General features: G+C 43.0%; 1 protein-coding gene across 1 annotated transcript; it reads right to left on the bottom strand.

The window, feature by feature from the left end:
* Nucleotides 1-10561: 10561 nt before the first annotated feature.
* On the bottom strand, nt 10562-19527 carry leo1 (LEO1 homolog, Paf1/RNA polymerase II complex component). Its single transcript, XM_079186139.1, has 14 exons — nt 19454-19527; nt 18234-18382; nt 16960-17303; nt 16556-16764; nt 16163-16267; nt 15919-16013; nt 15515-15663; nt 15260-15344; nt 15087-15181; nt 14845-14979; nt 13367-13502; nt 11411-11603; nt 11191-11288; nt 10562-10941 (listed from the first exon to the last, which is right to left on the bottom strand). Exons 1-14 carry the CDS (start codon nt 19509-19511, stop codon nt 10738-10740), a joined length of 2055 nt encoding a protein of 684 aa, XP_079042265.1. The 5' UTR covers nt 19512-19527; the 3' UTR covers nt 10562-10737.
* Between the last annotated feature and the right edge of the window lie 1790 nt (nt 19528-21317).

Raw genomic sequence — 21317 nt, 5'->3', positions numbered from 1 at the left:
AAGTCAAACTTCTTCAGATAAATAAACAGCCCACACTGTTTTTGCACCAATGTGTGTTTTTCTCATGGCCTGATTCCACCTCATCCTCTCCCCATTTCATTTCCTCCAGCGCAAAGTTTTCATGCCAAGGCAGGTATTTAGCTGTCAGCGGTTTGTACAGTTCGGTTTTGGATTTTGTCCAAGTTTAAAGAAGTTGTTGTAGTTTTATAAACAAAAAAGTGAAAAACGTGTGTAAATCGTGTATCTCCAAATGTGGTGATTTTTTTTAAATGTTTTTGATAAACTCAAGGATTAAGTTCTCCTTCATAACCTTCATTTCAAGAAGATCTTTCTTGAAATGATCTGAAAAGTCATGGCTGTTTCTCTTATCTCATGAAAGGTTAATCACTGGGAGATACGTGCTTGTCACAGGATAGAGGCAAAAAGATGCAACACATTTTCACACCTAGAACATAGTATGTTCACTATATGTGTCCAACAGTCACTGCTCTTTTAATGTGGTAAACTACATTGGAGACCCGCTGTAATCCTCTCAGCTTCATCAGACCAACAATAAAACAACCAGACAAGTGAGACAGCGGCAGTGAAATATAGAGTAAATCTGTGAGAATCATTTACCCCTCTCCTCTGAATGTATATGTTCCCACGAATGCTGATACAGCACACGCTTAAAGCCCCCCCCCCCCCCCAGCTCCTATAGTCGACCACAGCACTGCTTTACTTTCCTTAGCTTACTCTGTGCTTGAGAACCTTTAGCCTACATACCATGAGAACTGGGAGTTAAATAAAGTGTAGCAGAATTACCGACCGGCTGTCAGAAAAGAAATCCGGATAGTAAGGTGGCGAAACGGATAACATGGAAATAAAGGCTTGGGGAAACTATTGAGGGGTTTTCATTGGAGAGGAGCCATGGAGACATGTAATGGCCAACAAGAATCTGGCCTATCTGATTAATGTGGAAACGGGCCAAGGAAAGGAGGTGTTGAGTTAGGAGCTTTGCTAGTTTCAATCTCAGGGTGACAAGGCACTGTCTGTGCGCTGTACAGCAAATAGAAAACAAACATGAATAATACAACACAAATATTTCCAAGAGGTGAGCGAGGGAAAAAATGTGTCACGCAGAGGAGCAGATGATCGATGGGAGAAGAAAAGAAAAAGAAAAACTCTATGGGGCGTAGCTGTCTATTTCATAACACCTTATTGAAGAAGCAGAACCACCGGCATTGAGCCGCCTATTTTAAACAGTTTTGTATCACACTGCCATCATAGATAAGTGCGGTGTGGTTGCATGGTGACCTCAGGCGCACCCTGATTTATCATGAAGGGATCAAGAATTACAGAATGAAATCAAAGAAGCAGTAAATGTAAGAGACATTAGACCAGATGACAGAAGCGGATTGCGGCACATTAAGTAATGAAAGAATGTATGCGTCACAGAGATGACTGCGCAGTGAATGAGCTGGAGGCAGTAGGTTCAGTGGGTTTAGTTCAGATAGTCTGAGGAGGTCGTCGGCTCTGGTGAGGAATCTGAGTCCTCAACAGAATGTGCTGCTCCCCTTCAGGCCTGTCGTGGGGATTCCTCACTAAAACAGACTAAGCCTCTCCCAGCATGCAACAGTGCCCGCTGACATTTGTAAATGTAGTCAGTCACTCAGAGGTGGGGTATGTACTCTATAACAGTGCCATAGTAGGAAATACTCCATCACGAGTACAGTAAAAGCACTGCGCTCAACACGAGTGCGTGCAGATTTTTAAAAGGTGCAAAACACGGGATTGGGAGCATATTGATTTTGCCTCTCAACGGCTCTCAACATGTCAACACCTGAGCTGGCAGCTCGAGGCTAACGGTGCTAACAGTGCTAACAGTAATCAGCCGTAACCGCTGTATGAGTGCAGTGCAGAGCAGCGGCCGGGGGCTAACCAGTGGGGTGCGTTCACATGCACATGCACACACACAGCCGACCCGGCTATGTAAACGAACCAAGGAAAAACTGGGATTACAACACACAAACAGGGATTATCTACTCAGATAGACATTATCTTAGTATAGTTGCTCTCTAAATGTCATATATTGTTTAAATAATGAACATGTTAAGAGATTATAACTAATTAAATGCTGGTGCAGATAGGTCTGACTACAATCAATGTTTCATATTGTTGCTGTTGGTTGAAAGACTATGTATATCAAATTTGGGGGATTTCATGCTTTTAGATCAAATGGATTATACTTGGAAAATATAGAGAAAATCTTCCTCTATCTTCCCAAAAGTTTTTAAATTATGTTTAAATGCAGTTTTGGTTAAGCTAATAAAAGGGGGTTTCAGACATTTTACCCAATAATACAAAATACTAATCTACCAGATATGTGGTATGTACAGCTGTCAGGTAACTGTAGCAGATTTTTGGTAATGAGCGGAGGAAAATAAGAAAGTCTTCTCAAATAGAAATATATAAAGCGAGCCTCATAGCTTAGGCCTAAAGAAATATCAATATATACAGATGAAAAGTTAAATTAGCTATAAAGCACATCCAAGTGGTTTAAATACATTTTTTCATTTTTCATCAAATGTATTCATCTTTGTTTTTGTTGTTGTTGTTTCTTTACATCAATTGGAATTGAAACCTTGTCCATTTTAATACATGTCTCAAATTGTCCCTTTCATGTTCCAAATTTAAAACTGTGACCAGTGATCTTCATTGTTGACTGTTTGCTGATTCCCACATTGGATTCATCTTTTATGGTTGAAAACAAATATCATTCGATCTAATGTGAACTACATTTGTAGCAGCATTTAAAAAGGAGATTTAACATCTATGTTAAAGTCTTTTCTCATGATGTGTTTACATGACTTTGTCTCATGCACTTTGACCATCTAGAAGTGAATTTCTCCTTCCCTCCTTTCCTTATGTGCCATATACATTTTGTTCCCAGTGGAATGTCTGCACTGCAGCCTGTGTGTGTGTGTGTGTGTGTGTGTGTGTGTGTGTGTGTGTGTGTGTGTGTGTGTGTGTGTGTGTGTGTGTCTTAATGTGCTGAGCTGCGCTGGCTAATATGATGATGAAAGAGAAAATCCCTCCACAAAGGTAACCTCACAGATCAATCCTCTTAACTGAGCTTTAGCTTTACCAGAGGTTGCACTCACAGGTCAGCTGCCTGCCGTTATGGAACAAACTGGGGTTCAACACACTGATTAGGGCCATTTTGGCTGTTGCTATCAATACAGAAAGCAACACATTACATGCAGTGTTGAGCACTGTACAAACAGTAGATTTGTTTGAGTGCATCACAAAGCTGAGATAAATAAAACAGATTATTTGCTTTAGACCACGTCACAATGACACTTAGATCCATTTATATCAGATATTCATTGACTTCTAACAGGAAATGTGAACTTAAACAACTTTTTTTTGTTTTCCCCAAATTTTAACTTAGGTCTTGGACGAGTTTGGACGCCTCATTCATTCATCTACTTTCCTCTGTGTCTGCACTTATCTGCCATGTCACAGGTAGGGAGTCTGATTATGGGTCTGACTGAGAATCTGTGGGGCCCTGAAAAGAGGGTAAACAGAAGGCTGGATCATTGTCCCCACACTCCAGGTATGAAATGTGTGTCTGTGTGTGCTTTAGGCCTCTCTTTAATGGCTGAGTGTTCTCATTCAGCTGATGCTCTATTTGTGGAAGTATCCATGGTGATAATGATTTACAGTCATGGGAAAGAGGCGGATGGACAAGTGGATTTGTCTATTTGGCACACATGGGCGGAATCTCCGCTCTCCCAGCCAGTTTATTTACCTACTCAAACAGGAGTTGGGCGGGGAGAGTGGGTTAAACAGTGATAAGGGCCAGAGGGTAAGGATGGGTAAAAAAAGTTCCAGAAAACCACAGAGAACGAAGAAAGGAAATAACAAAGTTAGAAGGACAGTGACGGGCTGACACAGAGCTCCGGTCAGGTCAGAGGGGCAATTCTTATTTGCAATGAGACACATTGCATGTCCCCGAACATGACTAATGCTGCTGCGTCCTGCTTTCCTTGCTGCTCTACAGTATAGGCCATTACATATCCAGCAGCCTGCTGCAATAATGATGCCGTCTACGAACAATTAACAGCAAAGAAAACAGTATACCTGCACACCAGAGACACACAGCAGACATAATGTGAGGGTGTTTTTCATGTAGATAACGTGTGTACTGTACGATTGATTGTGCACTGCAGCAGCAGACATTCAGGGACTTCTGAAAGTGAGAGAGAAAGGGAGAAGTGGGGACACGGTGGGAAAACTGAACTGAAAGCAACTGTTGGAGACCACAGATAGCAATGAGTGGAAGGTGTACACGCACACACACACTGAAAATCATAACCAGATTGTATAATGCCCTCTCAGCTGGAGGCCTGTTTTGAGCAGGGAAAAGGTGTTCGCTTCAGCAGAAACCAGCTCCTCTCTGCAGCAGCAGCCCTCTCCACTGCGGGGTGATTTCATAACCGCAGTCTAGAGCAGATAAAGACAACAGAGACCTCGACCAGACCATCAATCATCAACCAATCAAAACAGATATCTAGATGAAAGAGTCCCAAAGGGGATATAAATGTTACCTCAGTGCTGTCGCGAGACCAGGGATGAAGAAATAAAACGACACTGTTTGCTCTGATGCTTTTGAGTTAAAAATGTGTTCGGGACGATTGAGGACAACGTGCCAATGTGGCATCAACTGTTGCATCAAATTGAAGCTATCAAATCAAATGCTAACAGCGTCTCGCCTTGTTTGCGTAACGCACAGTGGAACAGGAGTAACTATTTCAGATGTCTTCAGATTTGTGTGAGTCTTTCTCTGACATCAAGGACTCTAACAGTTATGTACTGTAGTGGGACACCAGTTCAGATTAATCAAACTTTCTCTTTCCCAAACTAGGCAGCAAAGTGAAGCTGGTTTCCAGGCACCCAGGAATCATTTAACTGATCACTCAACCAAAATCTGTGCAAATGCAAATATTGTACATTCGTCGTCTATTATCCTGCTCTGAATGCAGAGAGAGAGAGAGAGAGAGAGAGAGAGAGAGAGAGAGATCTTGGCATGGTGCTGTCAGGCCGGTTAGATAACTGAAGGTCAGAAGGAGGGTGTAATGTACTGTGAGTCGCACCAGGCTCTGAAATACCACAGGCCCGGGGGGACTGGGCGAGCTCTCTCGGCCCACACCTGACCTCAGCACCTATTTCTCATCCTTCGCTCTCTGCCACAACACTCTTCTCGTTTCATAACCTCATGTCCATGACATACATCCTATGGTCGGTGTGTATCCTCCACTTTCTCATTTCAACCCCTTAAGCAACACTGACCTCCCGATGGCCCAGTGAGCAAACTGATGCTGAGTGTGTTGGTAGTGTCCATACTGAGAGCCTGCGGACTACTTTGTTCCCTTGGACACCCGTCTAACTGGTTCCAGATTGTGACTCTATTATACTGCAGGCTGTTCGCTGTCATAGAACTTTACTGTGGAGATCGCAACCACATTTTCCAAAGATACCAATTATTTCCGGCGAATATTTGGAAACCTGTGCATTAAATAATGCTTATACAAGACACCTATAATATTTCTATGAAATAAAAAAGCAACAGCGCAGCCATAATAAGGCACTTCATGACCTCCTACACTTCACAGGAATGCTGAAGATATGATATGTCAACATGACTGACCCACTTGGGGCCCGTTTATGCCACACCTGATGTCCCGTGATATCCTCCATGTCAAGCTGTTTGCACAAGATGCAGGCATAACACCTGGGTCTCCATGTCTACTCTGTCTGAGCTCACATGTCCCGTGTTAACCATTTCTCCCCGAGCAACCAGCGAGGACGTATTCAGATCTGATTCTGTTTTTATAAATGACATTATTAGATTGTTAAAAGTGATTTACTGTATTCGTTGGTTGTGGTTGTGCTAGTTTTAACTACTTTATACAAAGTTGAATTCAGTCTTGTGGTAAACATCCTAGGGGTCTGGGCCCCTCCAGGCCGTCACAAGATACATCTAATGAGGTAAAAGACAAGTTCTGATACACACATTTTAATTCATATTTTGGACTTTTCTCTGGTCTTTGCTGTTTTTGTGAAATATTGGATAATATTACCTCTTTGGGCCTAAAGCTGTTATTTATATGAAACCATCTGAAAGGAAGTGCAAACAACTGAGACATCTTAAACATGAGGCCCCATCAAGAAACCGCTTCTCTTGTAAGGGGCAAAGTCAAAAAGGTTTGGACTTTAATCTTTAACAATGAATTTCACAAGCTGATGTGTGTGTGTGTGTGTGTGTTTTAAGTAAAAAGAAAACCTAATCTGAAAAGTATGGCGTGGGGTAAAAGGTACAGTATCTCCAACTGAAGTGGAGTGGAGTAGAAGTTGAAAGTAACACAATAAGTTAAGTACAAATATCTCAACATTTCACTTAAGTACGGAGTCAATTTGCTTAGTGACTTTCAACCCATGTCATGTGCGGGGCGAACCTGAACTTCAAATATTGTCGCCCATATGGGCCGCTGAAAAAAGGCCAAATCTATTAAAAAGACACCAAGCCTGTTAACCACCCTGTACTTAAATGTAAGCACACAGTGTGACAAACCAAAACTGTGTTTTTTATTCATGCATTGTGATAGAAATCAGTAGGGTAGATAGATAGATGCAGGTGCCACAGCTGTGCCACAGAGGGTCACCTTGCTTGTTTTGTTTTTTTTGTCTGTTTTTGGAAACACTTGAGTGTAATCTGTGTGCAGAGCAGCTCACAGCTGAAGGTAACCTGTTGTTTAGAGATTAAGCCCGTTCCTACGGCAGAACAAGCTGACCCAAATCGTTAAGTTCAGTTGTTACTGTCATGTTTGTGTGCGTGTGCGTGTGAATGATGCACACCTGCTTGTGCGTAAGGGAAAATGTTCCTGCTAAGGCCCTCGATCGCTGCAGCCTCTGGGCCAGTGTCATGTGTGAGTGTTGGAAGATCCTGTGGAGAGAGTGGAGTATTGTGTTTCTATTTTATTTATTAGCCTCTTATATAAGCAGCAGCAGGGGGAAGGGACACACTGAGACAGGGGTAAAGGGCACCGAGCTATGAAATACAGTCAGGGTACACAGAGTTATACTGGTAGGATTAAATTAAGTGAACAAAAGAGATTTAACAGATAGGAAAAAAACTAGTCTGTGAAATTAAATGGCAATGACACAAAAGAAACGGAAGAAAAAAAATACTATATTGTAAGTTTAGTTCAAAAAAAGATAGTATTTCCTCCACAAGTGTCTTCATCTGACCATCTAATAAAGCTGAACAATAACTTTCCAATCATTCAATATTCATTTTCCGTTAACACCACTTCCTCTCTGAAGAGGGTCTGCAGGGACTACTTGCTCCATTTGTATTACAATTTAACAAATGCAACACCGAAAAAAAAATATTGCTCTATTGAGACAAAATATAAAATACAAAATATGAAAATATAATACAAAATATCTAATTATACATAACAGAAGGTAGAAGAAGTTTTTTTAATAAACCCCATTAATAAACAAATGTCATGTAGCGAGTTAGAATACGTTCTGCCCCTAAACTGGGAGGAGGTACAAAAACATTAGTAACGTTTGATGTTCTGATTTAATAAATGTCTTCAGCATCAAACTTTGACTAACAAGGCAATGTTGTAGATATGATGAATCCCAGAATGAAACCAAGGAATGAGTCAAGGACAGAATATATTATATTATACTACCTGTGGATCTAATCCTAACAGTTGTACACATGTAGTATCTGAATGCAACCAGGGCTTCAGTGCAGGCAAACAAAGAGGAGGCTGAGACTGTTTACTTCAAGCAGCACCTGGCCGAACACTGACCCGGCCGCTCGTCTCCCCTCGGGCCTAATTGGGAGAACGCTGATGCCAAGTTACCCCTGAACAACACCAGAGTCTATCCAAGTGGCTCAGCCGTGTTTTGGTGTGTGTGTGTGTGTGTGTGTACCTGCAAGGCTCTAGGAATAGAAAACATATACCCTCTCTGCTCTGCTTTGACACTGCCTGTGCCTCCTTTACAGAAAATGTGATGTCACGGAGTTCAGGTTCAGGCTGGACGGTGGGAAAACGGGGTATCTGGGAGAAAGAAGTGAGAAAGACGAGATGAAAGGGGGAGGAGAAAATCAAACAAAAAGAGGGTGAAATGCTGCAGCCCTCCCCTCTGCCTCATCCCCCGTCAGTCAGGGCTGACTGTGTGTGTAGCAGTGCCCCCCCCCCTCTCCGCTCCCCTCCTCCTGTTCCCTCCCTTCCCCACTCCTTACTGTGTGGAATTGGGTTTACATAACCCACTGCAGTCTGAGATAACGCAGCACACCGATACTGACGACACCTTCTCTTTTCAGGCAACAAAGACACACAACATTTGCATAAACATTCACAGTATGTGCTTTAAATAGCTTAGCATGCGCTGTGCTTCTGCTCAGTGCTGTGGGCCGCACAAAAATACACATACAAGCACGTACACACACACACACAGACCTGTCCTGGGTAGATTTTGAAAAAAAGCTAATGCCGCATGGTACAACTCGCCCTCAGCTTTAGTCGCACAGCAACCTCATTCCAGACAAGCAGCTTCATTATGACTTTTTAGGGAACTGCTCTCTGATTTCATTCCACACACTCAGAAAACACCAACGGATCTTTTAAACAATGCCGTCCTGACAGAACTTCTCTCATAACGAGCCTCTACCGTGTATACCGCAGTATTCAAGGAGTCTTTGATTCTTTTCCCCATACTAACAGTGTGGTCACAGAGAGGCCATTATCAAGAGAGAGAATGCAGTCAATTTATGTAACTCTTACTCAAACACTTACTAAGTGTTTTTTGTTAACCAGTTTTATATTCTGAGTGGCTACAGCTAGCTCTGTCTGGACAGGGCTGGGTAAAAGGTCAGGTACAAGGGTTGTCATCTATCTCAGGGAACCCAGTTAAATGCTCGCCGTGTGTGCGTGTCTGTGTGTGTGTGCGTGTGACACACTGTACGTCATTCTGGCTGATGAACTTGAATCAGTAACCTGTTCTCTACATTCCCCTCTCACTCTAGCTCAAAAGGGATTAGGTCACAATACCTCACCCAACCTCACTTGATTCTAACAACTGGAGCAATGACGCACCGAAACATTCCTCCAATTTTAATTTTAGATATTTGGCAATCATATCACACAGTATGTTTTGCATTACACTATTGCTTTGTTTTACATTTTGAAGCAGGTTTTGGCTGAAATACAAAAAGGCCACAATGATAGCATTTACTTTTTAAACATGTTCATAAATAATAAATAAATAAATAAACTAAAAATGTGTGGCCAGGTGTGTCTGCAACGACTGCTGCTTTATTTGTGTGATTGAATGAATACAACCCACAATTAGCTAACCCCCCGTCTAAACACTAATGTTATTATGAAATTTGCTGCAGCAGAATGCGAGATTATCTGTGGACGGACACAGAGGTGCACCCCCTCACACACACACACACACACACACACGACTGATCGCATGATCCCCTGGCAAAGATGATATGAAAAAATATTATTTATATATATTCATTTTTTAACCACTACAGATTAGTGTGCTTTTTAACAAGTAGCGGCACGTTATATGCTCATAAAGTCATTTTTTAGCATGGCTCCACGGGTAGCAGTCAGCTCCACCAATGTGGCTCCGACTGGATTATCTTATTGGATTTATGACATGACATTTTGTACCGATATGTCTGGTCCCCAGAGGACTATAACGTGTCAATACGCTCTCTAGCTAAACCAAGATAGTGAACATCAGACCTGCTCAACTTCAACATGTTAGCATGCTAACATTAGCATTTAGTTCAAAGCACCGCGATAGGGTGGCTGTAGACTGTCTTGTTTGAGTACATTTTGCACATTTGGATTTAATGAATGTCACAGACAGCCAATTAGTGCTGAATAGATTTATCTATAACTAATGAAGGGGAATACAACAGTCCAAAAATATACCTAAAATCTGTCAATTAAAATGAAGGATTTGTTGGACAACTGACCAATATTATCAGCTGTGTCTCCTAGTTGTGTCTGTTTGCAGATGCAGGGTGATGAGTGTGGAGATGAGTTAGCTAGGTCTCTTCTTCTGTTTCCTGCCTGGGCTGGAGGAGGATCTTCTCTGGCAGTATTACTGCTCCCAAATCCCCTGTTCTCTGGCCTCTGCTGTCAAGTGGGTTTAGTTTCGTTGTTTTAACACCAGTTGAGATTTGTCCCCCAACTACCCTCTCCAGTTCTTTCCCCAAGGGCACATTCTCATCCACATGAACTGCAAATATGCGTTTCTTTATGCGAGCAAGCGGCAGTTGCTGTTACGCTATTTACCCAATTTATTCTCAAATCAACCTACTGCACTTATCCCATTAACCTCCGTTTTGTTTGTAAACTGGACTACGCAGCACGTTTCACGGACTCACAGCAGCGCGAGTCATGCTTAGGAGTCATAATAATGAAGATAATAACAAAAGGGGCCATGGGAAACGTTCGTTACATAAGACAACCATTTCTTTATTTCTCACCTTTTCTGTACACAACATGAACAAGCAAACACACAATTGCACTCACCCACACTCAGGTCTTAAAAAAATATACAAAACAAAATATGGCTGTTTATATGCCATGTGGGCTGAGCACTGATAATACAGTGGAATGATACAAAAAAAAAAGATTGTGTGACTTATTCATCATCATCATCATCATCCTCTTCCCCCTCTTCCCTTTCTTCTTCCTCCTTCTCCTCCTCTTCCTCCTTCTCCTCCTCCTCCTCCTCCTCCTCCTCCTCCTCCTCCTCCTCTTCGTCGCTGATCACATATTTCTTGGCCTTCTTGGTGGCTACTTCCTCGTCGTCCTCGGCCTTTCTCTTGCCTGATCCCTCGCCCTCCTGCACAGAACAGAACAGGACAGATGGCGCTCAGATGCTGACAGCTGCAGTACGGTCAGTTTGTCATGTCACAGTTGCATTTAGTTTTTCTGGCAGTGCAGAAATAAGTGCATGCTCATTAAAAAGGACTAGTATTCCTTGTTCCTGTTCAGTTCACGTGAACAAGGTTAAGTTGTCTTTTTTTTTTTAAGCTCCCCGATGAACTGCGCCACACTGCCCCCCGTCGGTCCAACAGGATACTACACCCACCTCATCGCTGTCTAGCTTCTTGGCCTTCATCAGCCTCTGGGCCTTGTCATCATCAGAGCCTTCATCACTGTCGGATGAGTAGATCCTCGCTCGCTCCTCTGGATTGGGTCGAGAGGGGGGAAAAAAAGAAAGAAAAAGGATGTTAATTAGAACTCAGTGACTTCATATTTCCTTGTGAGAAATAATGACAAAGAGAATGTGATCGTCTATTCGTCCGCACCTCTCAGGCCGCCTCCTCCCTTGTATTTGCTCTTGATGGCTGCCAGGCTGATGGCTTCCTCGCCCTCCTCCTCGTCATCGTAGCGGTCGGGCTCCAGGTAACTGCTGCTGAGGCCTCTCTGGTGCTGCTTCTCCCTCATCCTCCTCTGCTGGGACTCTCTGCGGATGGAAGCTCGCAGCCGCTCCTCCTCTTTCTGCCGGGAGACACACCAGCGGGAATTACTTGAAGTTTCAGTGTGACATTTTGTTTCTAGCTAGTAATCTCAGTGCATAATACATGTGATAAGAAATTCCCTGTATGGTCCTTCTGTCATGGATAAAGATTTCAGTCATTTGTCTTATTGTAAGCTAAGGATATGGTTGTCTGTCCACATTATTTATTTATCCATCTATCTATCTATCTATCTATCTATCTATCTATCTATCTATCTATCTATCTATCTATCTATCTATCTATCTATCTATCTATCTATCTATCTATCTATCTATCTATCTATCTATCTATATAAAAGAGTAATGAACACTATATTTGGAGAGGTAGGATATATCGTAAATAATTAACATTTATGGCATTGTCAGGCTCACCGCTTCAATTTAGGCTGCAATATTTGTATTAATTATCACATAGCTAAACAGATTACATATGATGAAGGTATTATGATATTGATATATGATGAGGTTTTCAGCCACAGTTGAAATATAAGTTTCAGGTATTTGTCATTTAATATTAACCTCCATTAACCATATACTATTTGCGCCATCATTGTACAGTACATATTCAGAATGTAAATGTAAAATGTCAGTATGGATCAAGCGGTTCAGTTTCTTGTCTCAGAGTTAAGTCTGTTATTTATGGTTTTTACTGTGCTTTGTTTCATAGCTACCTCCTTGAGTACCCATATCCTGCTTATTGTTTTGTGATTGATAAGTAACAAAGCCATTTCCTACTGGGATTAATAAAGTATCTTAACGCTCAAGGCAGTGAAGAGGAAAGAAAACGGAGAGTGGGATTAACTTTAAAAAGGTCTGAGGCTACACTGAAACTCAAGTTGTTGCAAGTGCACGGGGTGCAACATGTTATTCAGTTTAACGCGCTACAATGAGAGCGCTAAACCCAAAGATATAAAACAGGTTAAAAGAAGCAGTTCTGTGTCACGTTTGGCTTCCAGTCTGCTGGAGCTAGTTAGCCAAAAGGCTTTCAAGCCCCCCCCCCAGCTGAATAAGCTGTACTTTGAGGAACACGCTGTTTGTTGGCTCTTTTCAATGGTATTTAAGATGTCCATTGAAAAACAAACAAAAAGTTCAACCTTCTGTTGTAGATTAATGCCAGTACAAATGTAACTGGCAAGTACAATTTCAAATGACGAGGAAAGTGATGATATTAAGCTCCTACACTGCCTTAAAGAGCATTAATATAGCAGCAAACAACAATCTGCTATGGAAAGATATAGCGGAGTAATGTTTACCTCAGCAGAGAACTACTAAACACACTGTTAGCACTGTTGCCGTTAGCTCTTATGTCGCGGTTAGCACCCGTAGCTGTTGAGAGCCGTAGGGAGTCAACAGAAATGCTCCCAATCTGGTGCATAGCAGCTTTAAGTTACAGATCATGCAGACTACATTGACTCACTTGCACGTGAGAACACTCTGTATCAAAGTTGTGTTTTCAAGGTTAAAACAACCACAGTAGCCCAATGCGTGTACAGTCATACAGTAGAGCGCTGAGCAGTTTTTCAGTGACCACAGAGTAACCCCATTATGCAAGCACGTCGGGTTATGTCTTCATAATCCTGCAAATTTCCCCGCTGTGGGACTAATGACGGATTATCTTATTTTATGTAAATGTGCATAATGCTCGTCAACAACTGGCCTCGTGCCTTCGTCCCTAAGGCAACAACATCACAGGAATGAGGAAAGACGAGCAGAGCGGCACAGGTGGACGGAGAGAGCGCGCTACCTTGATCATTTCAGTGCGATGCGACTCAGGATCCCGTCCCGCCATGGGAAGAATTCTGATCTTCTGCGTCTTGGAGCAGCGGTCAGCCAGAGACAGGGTCATCTTCCTGTGGGTGGCGCTGTCTGTGGAGTGGGGCCTGCAAATACAAAGGAAACATAATTTCAGGTTTACGGGGTGTGATTCCCAGTGCTTTTCTAAAACATTAGGGCATTTTCAACCCCGTCTGTGATATTTATCACATGTTTTTGTGTGTTTAATTTTCAGGAAAAGCTTATTCAACCAAACAAACACTACCTTTGCAATGCAAACTGGCGAAAAACATCAAGGTATGCTGCTAATACGTTGTTTTAGTCCACACATTAAACGTACCGTGGGGAGTTTATGAGCACTGGTGGCGCTATGGAGCAATGTTTTTTCTATCTTGTGCACATCAAATAAATACGGGCGATGCATATTCCTGCAATGCTCTTCCACTGAGTGAAGGTTGGTGAAGACTGCTAGCAAGAAAACATGGATGTAACCAATGTAGGTTCATAAAAAGAGAAAAGAAAATGCTTTTCAGGAAATTCATTCAACATATTTGTTTGCTCAATGATGCACACATAACGTTGTGCTGAGAAATACTGAGATGCAAACCTAAGTGTTTGTTTGATTTATGTCATTGTCCATTTAATATCTCGGTATCACTGTGGTTTCAGTGGAACCAGCATTATTTTCTGCCTGCATAGATACTGACATTTAATGCTGCCTCAGCTCAGTCCTTTCAAATAAAACGGCTCAATTTTACTCAACCAGAAAGAACTAAAACCCTAAATTATCAGATCGTTTGTTTGAGATATTTTTGCAACTGCTAATTGTTTTTTAGCTTAACCTACAACTAACTCATGCTCCGAGACCACTGGAAGCCAGTTGAAAGCATGAACATGTTGCAGTGATGTGGATCATTGGCATACTGAGCCTCATTAATTAACTATGCTGTAACAGAAAACAGCCTACACTGTGTGTCAATCCTGCTTGAATGTTTCTGTTCTATTAATTTGCCTCTTCAAAAAGAAAAAACTGCTGCGTCCTAACAATTTGTACCCTGAGCAGCTTCAGCTCTAATCAAAATCAAAACTGTGCTCTGATGATATTACACAACCAGAACAAATGATAATGTCCTGCCTGGCAGCGTGGAAGGCTGTTGTGCATGAAAGCAGCTTTGGCCAGTGTCCTACTTGTCCCATGTGGTCTGAGGAGACAGAACATCCAGGTGGACTTGGGGGCCGCTAAGAGGCTTACACACTTCTTATTGGGAGAAACCTGGGCAGCTTGCACAAGGTGATCCAGGACTTACAGCATGGAGTACATATCTGAATGAAACAAGGCTGCTATTGTTGCTGTTTGGAATCAGAGGCAGCATGGGGCTGATGCCCGGGAGACTCGCGTCTTAACAGCAGCCTGTCCCTAATAACAACAATGGCACGTCACTGCGTTACCTGAATGTGAGTTTGGTTTTGAACACGGCCTGTCCCTGCAGTCCAGTGCCCTGTCGGATGAACAGGTGGTTGTGGTCTCCCTGGAGAGGGGCTTTGTAAACATCAAACACTTCATTCCCCAGGTGGAGGGACATGCTGTGTGCGAGGGAAAAGAAAAAGACATTTAAACCCACAGAGAGTAAAGCGCACGTCCTATACACAGTGCGGTAACGCCCACACACCCGACTTATCATAATACACACCTGCCATCGGACCATTTGACAATGCGCGCGTTGCTCTCCCGCGCCTCATTTCCCTCCTCGTCTTTCTTGGCTCGCCAACGAATGGTATTCTCAACCTGTGAGAGACGAAGAGGAAACTCTGGTCACTTTCTTGATACTCTGGTGCGCACACACACGTGACGCGGGCTACACACCTTCAGCTTGAGCCTGGTCCGTCCCTCTTCATCCAGCATCTCCTCATCCTCAAATTCATCCTCATAGTACTGAGGATCAAAGGGTCTAGAAAAGGATGAAGAAAATCTAAATGAGTATTTTATGCTCATCAAGACCTAACAGAGTTAGCTGAACACTCCAAAATATTCCTCTCCGCATCCGTTTCCCTTCTTTATCTTTAGAGCTCATCAAGTACAAGACGTGCTTGTATTGTATATATTGACAATGGTTCTGACCTGGGCTCCACAGACAAGAAGTTGGGCAGCTTGACAAAATAAAGGTCAGATCCCAAGTCTGTGCTGACTTTTGGGATCTCTACTTCGATATGGGTTTCGGGCGCACGCTCCTCTTCTGCACGCTCCCCCTCCATCCCGTCCTCTGCATCCTGAACACACACACACACACACACACACACACACACACACACACACACACACACACACACACGAAGAGAATTGTTCAAAAAGCACTGTATGATATTCAGTGACCCATGATAACAGGGATCAGCTCAGAGAGGCTTAGCAAGAGGCTCTGAGAAAAAGAGATTTGGGAACTCTTATGATAATAAAAAAAAAGAAAGAAGGATTGTGCACAATTAAAGACGCTTGAGGATCAGTGGAAGAAAGAGACAGACACATACCAGGGGCTGTCCCGGGGTCGGAGGCTTCTCTGCATCGCTGTCTGAAGAGATGTCGTCGGCCTCGCCAAACAGGTCGTCTGCTGCCGTCTTCTTTACTGTGAACAGTACGTAAGAAGGACTACTTTAAAGTACACGAGAGCAGCTAAAATGACAACGTCTGCTGCAACTAATAAAATGAACACTCATTTAATTGTAGAGAATACGGTGAAGTGACGAGGTCAGGTTTGCTCTAACAGTTTCTTACCCTTCTTTGTTCCGACATCGCTGTCTGAATCTGAATCGTATGCGGCTTTCGCTTTGGTTTTCTGTCTGAGGAAATCATCTTCACTGTCACTGCCCTTTGCAGACTCTGAAAAACAAAATCACAACAAGGGGATGAAGCGGTGGAATTTCCACGCGACAGTATGGTGTAAACGTTTGACTTAAATGAAAAAGCATCAGAAAAGTGGAGAGAAAAAGCGAATCTATTAATCTAAAGAGTGCTGAGATTAACCTCAGACCTCAGAACAACATTTTCACATATGGCCCTAATCCTCTTCCACAAAATCCAATGTGAGGATTATCACGGCCGGCCGGCTCCTGATCCAGTTCATGGACGACACTCCCCTCAACCTTTTACACCAGATCCGAGGAGTACCTGACTTCCTGTTCCTCGGCCCCTCGTCATCAGAGTTCTCTCTTTCTTCATCAGAGTAATGGCGTTTCTCCTCCTCATCCTCCGACTGGTCGCTCTTAGCCCCTCCTTCCCACTTCTCATCATCCGACTGGTTCTCCCTGCCAGAGGCTTCTGCATCGGATTGAGGGGTGCCCGGCCCCGACTGCGGAGTCGCAGGATCGCTGCGCACACTGGATTCAAACAAACGCATTGAAAGAAATTAAAATCTGGTCAACAAAGGAAAGTGTCCCATTAGAATATTACAGCTTAGAACATTTGTTTTATGTCTCAGAAATGTCAGCTGGGCCCTGTAGTTTTACGAAACTGGGGTAAATAGTGTATTTGTTGGGGCATCGAGGCACCTCCGTTCAACAATGTTGGCGTACCTTCTGTCCGACCGGACACTGCCCCTCTCAGAGCGAGGGCTCCCTTCTCCAGACATCCCGCTACCTGCCGGGCTTCCTGCCGGGCTACCTGCCGGGCTTCCTGCCGTGCTTCCTGCCGGGCTTCCTGCCGGGCTTCCTGCATCCGACCGGCGGCCCGCGTCCTCTTCGTCCTCGTCCCGGTGGCCGCGCTCTGAGCCGCTGTGCTGCTCTGCATCGGAGGGATCGTTGTCCCGCTGCTCCGAGTGCATGCTGGCGTCCGACTGGATCCCCGACCTTTCCGACCGGTTGTCGCTGCCGCTGTGTTGACTGTGTTGCTCGTCCTCGCTGTCGTCTCCAAACAGCTCCTGTTGGGTAGAAGGAAAGGAGAGCAAGTTTGTGAGAGAGGCGGAACCAATGGGCCTCATGTCAGAACCACCCCGACCACACTTGGACCGATATGTCATTACTTTAAAGAAATTCTTTAATTTTGTAGTCTAATTCTACAAATAGTAGAATACTAATTATATTAGTGTAGCCGCATCTTTATCAAATAAAGTTTCCAACTATTGGGTAAAGCTTATAAGATATGAAAGTATTAATGCTCTGAATTATTACAGCCTCTTTATATTTTATCCCGAGTCCATTTCATACCGCCGGGGTTGCAGCTGAAGGACTGAGGCTAAAATATTGTCACACACGACATAAGAATACATCCGCAACACATAAATTTCATAGAATACAGAGATTTATTATAGTCAAATTTATCGCGCTCTAGATAGGGAAGTGACATTTTAAATCTGTTAATGTATGCATTATCACAGTCGCAGTTTATTGCCAGCTGACCTTTCTGCATTTGGCAGTTTAAACTATGTTGCTTTTAGTCTGGATAATGACTTTGACTTCTTCGTATTCATGTAATTCTATCTAACGATCCACGTACCGAGCTTTGATCGGTCAGTAGGCGGTGCTTTGAGACGAGGTGATCACCTGCTGCGGTGCAGGTGAGGTGTGTAGTACAGAGTTAACCCTGAAGTTGTTGTTTTTTTCAATCTGTCTGAGTGCATGTGCACCATTCCAGTACACTTTTCCAATCGGTGCAGATTTATCTTTTAAGCAAACATACTAAAATTATATATTATTTTGGGTGAGGGCAAATTCAATGGTCAGAAGAATCCTCAAAATATCTCAGTGTGTCTGCAGTTAAAACCTTTTCCTGACATGTCTCTAATTATTTTGCAATATAATGCAACATGTGCTAAGTTTTCTTGATAAAAAGAGTGTCATCAGTCACACACCTTATTGATACTGGGTTTCCCCGCCTCCTGGCCTTCCTCTTCATCCTCATCATTCCGTTCCCTCTCACTGTCGCTGCCGCTCCCCGAGGCGTTGCTGGCAGATCGGGGTCTCTCCGGCTCAGAGTCTGAACCGGAGCCGGAACCAGACTCTGAAACAACAGAACAGACTGGTTTTATTCTGGCACATAGCACAGCTCATCAGTTCACACAGGGTGAATGTGCATTACAGTTTTATTTTTAAATTGCTCTCGCTCAGTAGACTATAGGCACTTTTCACTGTAATGCAACAAAATAAAGTTATGTGGGCATAACGCTACATTAATCAGTATTTAAATGGCCAGAGAGTTGGTGGAGGTGGCTCTGGTTGTATTTGTGCACTATGTTGACACCAAAGTACAACCTCATTGGTGAACACAGTTAAATGAATACGTATCTGACAGACTTTAATGCTGAGCTGTTGTCGTGCATCATTAAACATTAAATATACTGTGATAAAGCATTGCTTCAATGTCGCCCACCACACTTCATACTAGAAGCATATTATTAGACTTTTAAATACACATTTGTACTGAACTAGTGTTGGCATGGTATGAGATTTTATTAGTTATTTTATTTGGCAGCAGAGAAATGTGACTTATTTAAAGTTACAAACTTAACTTATTATAATGTGTACGGTTAACGTTACCGTTAAGGCCCGGTGAATTTCAGTGTAACGTTCTCTCTACTTAAACGATATTTGACCGATGTTTTCATTTTAAACTGCCAGTTTACAGATGAAATGGACAAAGCTAAGAGTTGTGCTGAACAATACCGTGAACGATACACATAATAACGAGAACATGTGCGCGAGGAACACTTCACCGTGAATGATGTTACAGTCGTCGTTATGTGGAGCGACTTCCAGCTCCGCTAACTATGCTAACTAATAAAGCACAGCTAGCTTGTTAACGCTAGCAGAGGAAAAATAAACAATAAACACAAAATGGCGAGCGTTAAATGGATAATCTTGCACCCGTTTCTACCAAAGAGAGCTTTTATTAAACATTCTGTTATTAATGCACAACTCATAGAATGTATCAGTGTAACGTTCAGGGACCGGGTTTTCTAATCATTATTGCGGAAATGCTAGCTTCTGCTTAGCATGTGAAAAACCCTCGCTACCGCTACTATGCTAACTTCATCCACGACTAAGACGGTCAACGGTTGAGAGACTTCGTTACCTCGCTGGTCATTGTCGCTGTCCCCATCGCTCCCGAACAATTCATCCATGTCCGCCATTTCTCCCAGACTGTAGTAAAACTGTGACCCGCAGGAAATGATCGCCGGGGCTTTACGGAAAGGTTTCGTTTCCGAGTTCAAAACGAGGCGGACATGTTGATGTAGTGAGCGTGGACGGCCACAAGGGGGCGGTACACACCACGGTAAAGTCAGGGCTCTGGTTGTCGCAACATTAAATCGTGGATGTAGGTTATTATATAACATCCATGCATAAAATACTCAAACTTTCATTTTAACCAAATTTGTTTTCATTTAAATATATTGTTGTTGTATGCAGTATTACAAAACAAATCCCCCCCATCCACAAAAAAAAACTAAAACATGATGAGAGGTTAAGTTCTTTCTAATAGGTTTATTTTGCAATATTTCATTTAACATCATATTGCAATATTTTCCTTTTTATACAAAGTAATAAAGCTGCCAAATATCCATGTAGCAACTCGGTTTATGAGGCTATGATTGGAGAGTAGCGAGTAATTCATATGCCATTTGTAAAGTATTATAAAGTACATTATGAAGTAGTAGCCTACATCTCTCATTTGGGATACAACTTCAGTCATTGCTCTATGCTTGTAATCAACTATGTACTGGCACGTGACTGATCTTTGAGTGTATCATCAGTAGTAGCAGTGTGATGCTAGATTATGGCTCACAATAGGAATATTATAATCTTATTGTGATGCCGTAGTAGTTCTTTAAATTGTAAACTTTCCATTACAGACAAGACCGCAGAGAAGATTTCTAGAGCCAGCCGTTGTTTTATAGCGCTGCTGAGTATTATTTCCCCACTGTGTACAGGGATTGCACCGGAAATCTAATACTAGAGCGTCGCTTCGGCTGTTTTGTAATCTGTTTTTATTCATTGGGGCTATGCATGGCTCATTATACGTCTTCAAATCCACCATCACTTCTTATATAAACAGAGATCGGTCTGCATCTTCTAATAATTAGACTTATTTACAGCTGCATAGGTTCAGGCTTAGATCAGACACACGCTCACAGATGTTACCTACTTCTTCTTGTTTTCAGTCAGGGCACCATCACTGCTCTCTTGCCCTCACCTTGAGGAGCTTCAGCAATGAAATCAGATAGAAGCTGCTGCTTTTTTATTTCTGTCTAACCTAAAATGTGTTGGTGAATTCAGTTTGCTTTCCTCTTAAATAAACACATTACCAGTGGTATAGTAGTTTATTCAATGCTGCTTGTGAATACAGTACAATACGAGTGCCCTTCCCGTTCTCTCCTCTCCCTTGTAATCTGTGAGCCTTTGTTTACCAAGCGCATGAGGTCATGATAGAGAGGGACCGCTGAGAGCTTTGTTGAGGGCTGACTCACCACAGAGCAAATCATTCTGATGGGAAATCAACAGGTGAGCATACCTGTTCCAGAACAGAGCCCCTGTGTTTGTGAAAGCTGGCAGAGGACGAGAGGGAAGGGGAGGGAAGAAGGGGGCAGCGCTCGGTGGGGGACAAAAGAGACACTGATTTAAAGTGTTCGTAAAATGAATATGTCAGCGCAAACAGTTTTGGCCACAAAGACACAAGTTGATATCTGGAACTGTACAGCGTCTCTAGTGTCTGTTTATTCCCCCCCCCCCCCCCCCAGTTCATGTGGGGGCAACTGGAGTCGCCTCTGGAGTTGGAGTCCGTCCAGTCCAGCGATGTTTAAGCCTCGTCAGCATCATCGCCTGAGCTACACCTAATCCGACCTCCTGACCAGCAGCTGCGATAACATCACATCTCATCCGACTGCCCCATGCCAAGGAGAATATCATCAACTTCATACTCAGTTACCGATACTTGACAG

Source organism: Pholis gunnellus (assembly GCF_910591455.1).
Source record: "Pholis gunnellus genome assembly, chromosome: 1".
Classification (NCBI taxonomy): domain Eukaryota; kingdom Metazoa; phylum Chordata; class Actinopteri; order Perciformes; family Pholidae; genus Pholis; species Pholis gunnellus.
Note: the sequence above shows the minus strand (reverse complement) of the source record. Positions and strands in the feature narration are given on the sequence as shown.

Bases quoted from the DNA above. Each gene is read 5' to 3' on its own strand.
- leo1 (XM_079186139.1), bottom strand. From the start codon at position 19,511: ATGGCGGACATGGATGAATTGTTCGGGAGCGATGGGGACAGCGACAAT. The intron at 15,182-15,259 runs GTGTGTAGCCCG...CGTCTCTCACAG, and splicing joins GGACCAGGCTCAAGCTGAAG to GTTGAGAATACCATTCGTTG. The intron at 13,503-14,844 runs GTAACGCAGTGA...TTGTATTTGCAG, and splicing joins AAAACCAAACTCACATTCAG to GCCCCACTCCACAGACAGCG.